The 10809-nt window shown below is 42.2% G+C and overlaps 1 protein-coding gene across 1 annotated transcript; it reads left to right on the forward strand.

Annotated features, from left to right (window-relative positions):
* Window positions 1–1094: 1094 nt before the first annotated feature.
* LOC113479663 (alpha-fetoprotein-like) lies at window positions 1095–10809 on the forward strand. Its single transcript, XM_026847911.1, is given in 11 exon segments — window positions 1095–1226; window positions 2189–2391; window positions 2932–3079; window positions 3983–4080; window positions 4658–4787; window positions 5404–5618; window positions 6552–6684; window positions 7314–7415; window positions 8682–8775; window positions 9561–9823; window positions 10477–10809. Coding segments are annotated over 11 exon segments (1851 nt in total).

Here is a 10809-nt window from a genome sequence, read left to right on the forward strand (position 1 = left end):
GTCACCCTTTTTTTCCTCTTTAGGACTTCCAAATGCACTGAATGATTCAACAATGTAAAATAGAACCGATGTTTGTGTTATTTATCTCATGTTTTATCGTCTCAGTTGACACACCCACAGTACTCAGAGGGAGACTCTGGCTTATTTCTTTGATTTGTTTGATCCTTTTACACTGATGTCCACCCTACCAACATGAGGGTGAGACAGTAACATCATGATTTGGGAACAGGTCCCTTATTTTAAAATTAATCTCTCAAAAGGAAAGATATTTGCACAGAAGCTTCCCATAGATTGGACACCTTTGTTTTCCTCTGGGCCAGTTCACAACATGAAGAATGCAGCTCTGTGAATTTCTGAGCTTTGCCTACCACTGTAGTCCTCAATTTATCCCATGTTTTCTGCACAGAAAAATCCTTCAACTGTAGCTAAAAAGTGGTCAAGCGCACCTCTAAATAGCTAAGGCAAGCCTAAATGGTGTTTTGCAAGGTACTTATTTGATCATGTGAAGTGGATCATCAGAGTAGCTGAACACCCTCCAGATTTTAGCTTATTCCTCCCCGCAACACTTGAGCTAGTCAGGGAAATTATATTGGCCTTAGTACATTGTAGGTCAGAAACAAATAGTTTCACATCCTCTTCCTTAAGTCAAATAGGAAGTCCAACCTTACACCTTCCTCCTCTCAGTGATAGTACCCCAGGCACCAAATTATCTTACTCCAAAGCTCCAGTACCAAAAAAAGCCCAAAAGGTATTTGATAAAGCATTTAGGAAACATTTTTTATCCAAATTATCTTGTTTTTCAGAGGAAAAAAACAGCATTGGCCAACATTTTTCTCAGCTGCAGGAGAATAATTTTAAAGCCATGTAAGTTGTCCAGGTAAAGCGTCTACTTGCAAATTTGCTGCCACTGAACCTCCTTGTGTCATTTGGAAATGAACACGTACCGTGAGTCAAACAGTCACCCATTCTGCCAGCCCGTGCCAACTCAGCCCGGGGTGATACAGATCCTCTTTCTGTCTCACATGTAAAAGTTATGTAATTAGTTTTAAAGTAGCCAGCTACAGGCTTAATGCTGTGTGTTCTTCTCTAGTGCCATGATCATGTTTGCTCAGTATGTGCAAGGAGGCACATTTGGCAAAGCAGTTAAAATGGCTGAAGATGTCACAGACCTTGCCAAAAGGTGTGCTGCTGCAGACAGAGACGACCCAGACTGCCTGAAGCCTTTGGTAAGCACCTTTATGCTTCTAATGTGGCAAACATTTTCACAAGTGACTTGTCATTTTAGCACCCTGGTATGCATTTTTCCAAAGAGGTGTGAATACATTTATTAAGAGATGTGACTTCCCTGTATAGGTATATTTGGCCTTATTGACTCTTCTGTTCTCCAGGCTCCCATCTATAAAGCATCTCAAGATAAGTAAGAAGAAAATAAAGTCCCTCTCCTCCTCCTCCCCCACCTGCCCCAAATATCACAGCATCTTTCTAAAAGATGTTCAGAAAGTTGTGCTTTTACGGGTGGCGTAACAAAATCTAGGAGAAGCCAAATTAGGTATTACTGGCAAATGCAATGTTTACAGGCATTTGTTCCACTCTATTAACTCACATCCCTGGTTTTTGATGGTGTCTGCTCCAACACACTTTTGGAGCTGGCAGATTGAATCATGAAATGTGAATGTCCATCTGTGTTATGGCATGTCAGTCTGTGTCAGACACATTAAACCCAACCTTGAAGTAAAACAGTTCCCAGCTGAGGTGTAACCGACAGCTGGACCTGAGCACCTCTACTTGATGAACAAGAAACAAGACACTTTGCACTGTACGAACCTGACTGTTATAATTATAAAACACAGGTCCTGCTATGCTGCAAACTGCAGCACACAAGTTGAGCAATCATCTCGATTGTTATCAAGAAAAAGGGTCTGAATAACATTATAAATTCAGAGTTCTTGAAAACCATTCTGCTTTGAAGTCTGTCTTGGCATAACAGTAGATACCAGTTCGAGAAATCATCACTTACAGATTTTAGAAGTCAGTCTGATTTTTACTGCAGTCAAAGCAGGAGGTAATAGAGAGAGAAACTGTGATTTTATGCAAGTCGAGGCTTGTTGGCTTAAAGTAGCCTCCTCAGAGAACTCAGAGGAGTAAGATGGAATCCACGCACAAATTAACTTTTTCTAATTTTTCACAGGACAGGATTTTCCTCGATACAATATGCCAGGAGGAAAATCTTCCCAGGTTTACTGACTGCTGTGCTAAAAAGGATCCTGAAAGAAACGACTGCTTCCTCTCCCTTAAAAATGCATCAAGAGGGTTCATTTCTTCTTTTGAAAGGCCAAATGCTGAAGCTGCCTGCAAAAATCATTCACAGCATCAACACCCATTAACAGGATAGTAAGTAAATAAATCATAGATTCGTTGCCTAGATATGACAGTTATGAGTCTGGAGACAGCAAATGCAGTATCAACCAAAAAGTTCTGTGTAAGACTGTCATCTCATAGTCATTTCTCTTCCTAATATGAATTATTTGCGTAATTCATCGAGCTGTAATTGTTGTTATGTGAAGGCTGTTCTGACACCTCCTGCTTTGGATATAGATACAAATGACAAACGATCTGGCCTATTTTATTGTGGTCTATGTAAAGGACTCCTCTGAAACCAAGGGCCTCCCTTTAGTCCTTGAAAGCCAAGCAGAACTTTTTCTGCCTCAAAGCCAGAACTGGCAGGATTTGAGACTTTAATTTCCAGGAAAACCTCAGTCCCATCAGAATTTTCCAAGATAAACACCACTCTAGACAGTTTGTCACAATGACAGGAAAGCAATCACTTTAGTAGCTGTCATTTTAATATATGGCAGATGTTGCACTAACACTGATGCCCCCTGCTTGTAGGGGCTTACTCCAAAACTAAAGACATTTTTCTCTCGGTTTTAGTTTTATCTATGAGGTTTCCAGAAGGCACCCTTTCCTCTATGCCCCAACGATCCTTTCTGTTGCTATCCGGTATGATGAGATGATGAAGAACTGCTGTGGAAGTGCTGCAGACCCCACTCATAACCTGGAGGAATGCTTTCGGAGACAGGTATTCCATCATAGGGTTTTGGTTAATTAATGTGCAACCAGGGACTTTGCTATAGCTGAATAAATACTGAAGTGGAGATATCAGCTGTTTCTTCTGCAGCAGCTGAACCTGATGTTAGAATATGCCTTGTTAGGGACAGGCTGAAATCAGACTTAAATGCTCTCTTGAATATAATTCAATATAATTCAATGTAATTCTTGAATATAAGCTTGAACTCCTAAATGCAAATGCCTGACCGTGGGGTGTCAGGCAGATGTAGCTTTAGATGGAGCTGAAGGCAGCCCCCACGCCCTGCGACACCATCATTGCTCACCCTGACTCTGGTACCTGCACTGGGCTTGTCGTAAGGATGCCGAGAGAGGACACGGTGCTATGCATAGTGCAGAAGTGTGAGGGGTTTTATCTCTTCGTAGCCCCATGACACATCTCCTGCTTGGCCGCGTATTTGCACCGCACAGACATGCCCCACACGTAACCAGTGTCAGAAGTTCAGAGCAAACTACCTGTAATGGTGGAAAATAAGGATGAGGAACCTGCCTTTGCTGCATGGCTGACTACACCTTTCAGACAGCTTGGCTGGGCTGCAGGTGATGGCACAGTTTAACATTAGCTCATAGTAATGCAAAGCCAGTCACATAGCTCCCAGCTGACGATTTCTTCCCCTGTGCTAAAAACACCAAACTATTGTCTACAAGGGCTCTGGTTTCTTTTCACAGAACACTTAATAAACACTGGTGACTAAAGAGCAAGTGCAACAGTTAGTTCCTACTGCAGTTTGGACAGCATGTTTCTTTCAGTATTAAAAAAATCTATGTTAAAAAAAACATTGCTGCAGTAGTTTCAGCATAAAGTGTTGTCTTTTCTTTCCTTCCACTTTGGTTGTCTGCATCTTCTTTCTACCAGGCACCAAAGGTGGTGAAGCCAGTAAAAGAAGATGGCCTGAGGCAGGAACACACATGTGGAATCTTGAAGAAGTTCGGAGAAAGGACTTTAAAGGCTTTGTGAGTCTTCCTCATGTTTATCATTATTTTGAAATAAAGTGTGGGTGTTGCATGTTAGCTGTGGGTGTCTCCACAGCTGCACACAGCACAGTGACCCCAAATACCAGCCATGTCTTTCTTGCATGCAGGCCACTAGTAGCATCTAACAGGGAGGACAGATTAGGAATACAAATGTATGCATGACAGCACTGTTTCCTTACAAACTGCCATTAGCTTTCAAAATCTAAACCCAATGTTTGAAATGAACACATCCCTCTGTGAAGATAGTTAGAGTGATTGTAAGCAAAATACAATTAATATTTCTTAATTGTTTTTGACATGACTTTGCTCCTGTAATTTCATGCTCCCCTACCACATTTCTTTCCACCATCTCACACTGAAATTCACCAAAGATCCTTAGATAACTCTGATAATCTCAACTATTGGCTTCAAGGGACATTTATTTATTAACTTCAGTGGGAGCAGGGAAGGACTGTTCCTCCACAGTTTGGATACCCCCTCCACAGAGAAATGATGAAAGCTATGACAATCTGACACTGTGAACATAAACAATAACTAGTATTTGTTTTCGTTGTAGGAAACTTGCTCAAATAAGCCAAAAATTCCCTAAAGCGGATTTTGTTACCGTTAACAAACTTGTGACAGATATTGCTAACATGCACAAGGACTGCTGTCGTGGAGATATGCTGGACTGTATGCATGATAGGGTAAAATTAATTTAATGTTTATATGTTTGCAGAAATCAAATGTGGGGGTTTTGTCGTTTTCTGATTTTTTTTTTTTTTTTTCCTCCTGTGTGGTACTGATTGCTCTCCAAAACTGGAATTTAACTCTTCAGTCTAAAAACCTGGTTGATTTTTCCCATTTGAGTTTTCCTGGTGTGAAGTCATCAAGAAGGGCAGAAAGATCATGTTGTGACTAAAATGACTTAACTTCATCAGTTTTGGTTGCAGCTCCTAGCTGTGCCACTTATTTTCTGTGCAGCTTTTGGCAACATCTGCCCATCCTCCCTTCTCTGTCTTCTGACATACCCAATCCATTTATCTCACGGCTTGTCTGTGGTGTCGAGCTGCACCAGCTGCACAGCCAACTTCTTGGATTAGGTGGTTACCTACTCGCACCTATCAAACGGCAAACAAGGGACTGCAGCAAGTAGATCAACAGGATTTCAGTCTTATTCCTTGTTCTGACAGATGTCTGTTGCACAGCTTTGGCCAGGCACCTCTCTTTGGGACTCACTGTCTGTAAAATGGAGATTAAAAAAAACTGATAAAAAAAAAAAAAAAAAAAAACCCTTCCTTTCTTCTCTTTTTTGCTTTACAGGAAGAGATTCTACACTATGTCTGCAGCAACCAAGACATCCTATCAAGTAAAATTAAGAAGTGCTGTGAAAAGCCTCTGTTACAAAGAAGTGAATGCATAGTTAATGCAGAAAATGATGACAAACCTGCAGACTTGTCCCCTCACATCAGGGAGTTTATAAAAGACAAAGGAATATGTGAACGTTTTGCCCGGGAAAAAGATACACACTTAGCCAGGTAACGTGGGTCTTCCTCTGCTCTTCAATTTTGCTGTTCCAATACTTAGGTCAACAGATGACAGTTTCAATGTTAAAGCCCAGCTCATGAGCCTCAGATTTGTCTGCTCTATGAGTACATGGGCTTGTAATACTGTGCAAGTTGATCTTAGTAAAACACCACTCAAGCCTGGAAGGTGTGAAATGGGAGTAAATGCAGAACAAGGCACAATTTTTATGTCAGAGACACAACTGAAGAAATGCATGTAAAATTTAGTTCTGATCTCAGACCCAAAAAATAGCTTTCGTCTGCTCTTAAGCGGAAATTCAAAACCACTTGTTTAAGTCAGACTTATGTCTTGATTCAAACAGGATTGGTCCATTTGTGTTCTAGCCTTGTTCCTTTGTGCAATGAGGCCCTGATCCTACCTGTAGTCAACTTGGTTGGGCAAGAATGCCACAGGCTGCAACAGAAACAGCATCAAGCCCCAGGACAGAGAATTCACTTCAAATAACATGTATCACTTCCATTTGTGAACAGTGCAGCCAACAGATGGGGTATGACTGCTCTGTAGGGTGACTGCTCCAGCAGAGCTGATCTTCCCAGCGTCTACTGCAAAATGGGTCTCTTACTGGAAATTATTTTGTTAACATTTAGACAGGATTTAAAAAAAGAGCAAAAGCCCAAGCCCCACCAAGCTCTAAACTATGCTTGACCCAGGCTAACACTGAGCCAGAGCTGTTACATGCACAGGACTTGCTCAGGCAATGCTGTGCTCTGTCAGCCATGTCTGGGCCAGGTTCAGTTCCAGGCCGAGATGCTGTGAAATTCTCCTTGTTCCACTGGACGTCAGACAAAAGCATCCCGAAAGCATCCCTGCTCTCCTTAGCACCCCTGACCTCTTAAGGGCAGGTTTTTTGCCTTATTTCTAATTCCTGATACTCCACCTTGCAGGTTTTTGTATGAATATTCCAGGAGACACCCAGAATTTTCTGCTCAAATGCTTTTAAGAATTGGTAAAGGATATGAAGACCTACTGACAGAGTGCTGCAAAACCGGCGCTCCAGACGACTGTTGCAGCAGAGGGGTGGGTGCCGTCGGGCTTCACACAACATACCCATGGATTCAAGCATGTGACTGGTTCTGGCTAAATAGTGAATATCCCTGCTCCAGGACTAGAGCGAGTACCCACAGCTCCTGTAACAACCCCAGCAATTACTACAAAGCCCAACTGATTCCCATATGGAAGAAGCACCAACAAGAGCTTTCACAACTTTCAGTTGTGAAGCAATTTAATATGTAGAGACACAGATACTTGGGAAAGGGATGGAGCTCACATTTCTGTGAGCCCTGCTCGCTTCTGGGCTCCCGAGCAGTGCCAGTTGCCCTCTTGCACATGTAAATGCCACTTATTGCCTCAGAAAAAGACATTGGCATTGCAAATACCTGAAGTTAGGAGCCACCCTGTGTCTCAGACCCAGCCTTCCAGCAGTGATACAAAATTAAATCTTTCAAGGTGATTGAAGGTGGACATTCATCACTTTCAGGCAGTTTATAGAGGTTTCAGACAGATGAAGACTTGCTAATGGAATTATAAATGGGTGGTATAGATGAGGTGAGAAGTAGCTATAGATATCCGGGACTCAGCATGAGGCAGTAGGATGTTCTGCTTTCCCATTGGTACAATGACGCCTCAAATCAACTTATTTTTTTCAGGAGGAAGAACTGAAGAAACATATTTATGAAACTGAAAGTGTCATGAAGACAAGCTGTGACATTTACAAGGAGAAAGGAGATTACTATTTCCAAAACGAGTATTACTTTTTTATATGCTTACATGACTTCTGTACCAGCTGGGCACAACTCCAGCTGGAGTAAAGCCATGTGCGTTAGAAAAGCTAGGCTGAAAGACACCACTTGAATATTTGGACCAATATATTCAGGGTTTATGGATTTTTTTTTTCTCTTTTCCAAGACAATGCTCTGGCCTCTCATGACTTCTCTCTCTCCTTAACCCAACTCATGAAGCAGTGAAGTGACAACTTGATCAATCTCTCATCCATATTTCCTAAGGTGTTCTTGCTTTATAGCTGCATTTTGAGCTGTAAACTGTAACTTAGGAGTCACAAATTTGGCCAAAAGACAGTTGCTGTGTCTTTTTCAAATGCTTTTGCTTTATCCAGCTCCTGCAACAGACATGAACAGCACCAACTGTAACAAAAATCTAACTACAGTAGGCAGAGCCAAGACAGACGAGCTGAACCATATACTATGCTTAAATGCAACATGCAGGCACAAGCCCTCTGGAGGAACTCTGGCCCTGATTTGCAATGTTAATGAGCACATGCCTAGCTTAAAGTATGTAAGCAATCTCAGTGAAACCTCTAAAGTGCTTAAGTACTTCAAGTTGGGCTTCAGCTAGCCTGCTGGGGGTGTGTGTGGGGGGGTGGTGGTGGTGAGATATATTGGGCTTTTTGCACTCCTGTGCATGTTTGAGCTTTAAAAGATCTTTGGAAGTAGAGGTTTCCAACAGACCTGGAGGGCTGCTTCTGCCTGTTGTATCCGCTGTTAAGGTTTTCCTGGCCATGATGATTAGTAAGTACAGTTTTCTAAAAAGAAAAAGTAAGTGAACTTTCTGGAGCTTATTTTCTGCCCTCATTTAGTCAGTCAAGAAGTCACTTGAGTTCCATTTTGCTCTTAGACAAGCTCCCTGCATTCCCAGTGAAATGAATATGGGAAAAACATATGTACCAGCTGATAAGAGGGTCCACCAACATTTAACGGGCAATGCTATCACTGATTTTATTTGTTTAACCTGTTAAGAGACTGGTCAGAAAAAGGAGAGAACTCAAGCAAACAGTGCACATTTAGGCTTGCTTACGTGAGTTTATAAACACCAGGCTTAGTCCTGCCCTTGTACTAATGAGTGTTCTGTGGGGTTTGGCTGGAGATTTGTGCATGTGAAAGCAGGGCCTTGCTCACTTCTGCCCGGTGGAACTAAACCGCTAATATCAAGGAAAATATCGTTTCAGGCTTCTCATGAGCTTCACCAAGAAGATGCCTCAGCTGACATCTGCAGAGCTAATCAGATTCACCAAGCAGATGACTACAATTGGCTCCAAATGCTGCCAGTTGAGCCAGGACAAGCTACTGCCTTGTGCCGAGGAAAATGTGAGTATTTCTCTTCCTTATCCTGGTTCTCCTTTTTATTGAAACTCTGCCACAAATGCTGCTGCCAGCAGGGTCCAAGAGGTTGGAGTAAAGGTAAATGAGAAAAATATTCATTGAGCTATTGAGCTGGCCTGAAGATATACTTTCATCCCTGAAGTAAGTATAACTCAGCATCGTCAAAGTTAACGCTTGAATTAAACTACAGGAGGACTGGGAAATTGTCAGGCTAGTGCTAGGCAGTTAACAGTTTCGCAGTGCAGGCAATCCAGCCCCATTCCCGCTGAAGCTAAAGATCTCTTGTCTGAGTCCATCCTTCTGAGGTGCCTGCAGCTGTAGTGCTCTATGAAAAGGATCCATTTTGTATAGCTCTTCCATAAGAATTCTCCAGGCCTGTAAACCTGTACATAAAAAGCTTCAGCCTGTCCTCCAGCCACCCATTTGTACACCACATTTAAAAGTACAGTCAGACATACTGACATAAACCCTGATGAGGCAAACAAATCAAACGTGGCATGGTTGTACGAAGAAATCACATCATTTTTATGGGCAAAGGACAGTCCCTAAAACTGCATGAATATGTCCCTAAAACTGCATATTCTGAAAAGTTTGAGCCATTTTTGCACTGACAAAAGTCAGCATTCAGTAGAAATATAAACTGTTATCTATCTTACAACCAAGGTTTACTTTAAATTCTCAGTTATTTTTTATAATGTTACTAAGCAACATGGGTTTCAGGGATTTTTGGAAACAAAAAAAAAAAAAATGCTAAATTGGTTTATTTACTTCTCTTGGTAAAGCTGGATCTCGTGCTTGGAGAAATATGTAGAAGACACCTGACAGATCCCATAAACGCAGGAGTCTGCCACTGCTGCAGTAGCTCCTATGCTCTCAGGAGGCCATGCATGGGGAAACTAGAAATTGATGAGAATTATGTGCCCTTATCATTGACTCCTGGGCTGTTCACTTTCCATGAAGAATTGTGTACAACTGAAGAGGAAAAGTTACAACACAAGAAGCAGGAGTAAGAGATACCTGTTTTACTCTGTTACCCCTGTGTTTCTTATTGTTACCCTGCCAATGCTCACCTTCCCCTTGTCCACTCTGTCTGGCCTCCTTGTTCACCCAAAGAGATGCAATAGGTGTCCAAAGTTAGGTCAGACAACCATGCTCTCCTGCTGTTCTTTATGGGAACTGCGCAATTATCGCAAAGAAAGACTGGAAGAGCAAGGAAGCTACTGCCTCAAGTACTGCACAACCTTTATGGCTTAACTAGGACTCGTTTCCCAGAATGGGAAAGCCCACACATTTTTCCTCACCCCATACACTCCACCAGTTTCTGAAAAGCTCTGGTGTTTGCTTGCCTTGGTCAGAGAAAATTTGCATGTCCCAGTCACTGCAAGCCAAGAAAACCACTTTGGCCATTAACTTGTGCTGTGGTGAACCCATACTGCCCCAGACCCTCATAAACAAAGCCATCTGCACGGTTTATTCATGGATATTCACAGTGAAGCACCTCCAAAAATTAGCACTGACATTTTATTTCCCAAGGCAACGAGGCGTATCTTTGCTCCCTGCTGCAAATACATATCTGGGTGGTGAAAAAAAAAGGAAAAAGCTGTAGAGCAGAAGTGGGCAGTAATAAAACAGTGACTTTTCAGGACTAGTGTTTGAGCTATGTAAGCCATGTGCTTACCTCCCAGCTTCACAGGATGTGCTTTGCTTCCCTTGCAGAATGCTCATCAACCTCATCAAATACAAGCCCCAGATCACACAGGAACAGCTGACCTCCGTCACGGCCGCCTTTACTGCCATGCGGGAACAGTGCTGCAAAGAAGAAAACCGTGAGGCGTGTTTTGTGAAAGAGGTATCATGTCTGTTCTCATCCACACCTTCCGAATCAGAAACATGGAGTATACGCAAGAGTGTAAATTTCTACATAAAGCAGCAAAAACAAAGCAGAGTTAGCCAGAATTCCTGCAGTTTCATTCCCAAAGACAAACTTCATTGCCTGCACAAGCAGCTGTGTGTACCAGTTGAATGA

Source organism: Athene cunicularia (genome assembly GCF_003259725.1).
Source record: "Athene cunicularia isolate RWA chromosome 4 unlocalized genomic scaffold, athCun1 chr4_part2, whole genome shotgun sequence".
Taxonomy (NCBI): Eukaryota; Metazoa; Chordata; class Aves; order Strigiformes; family Strigidae; genus Athene; species Athene cunicularia.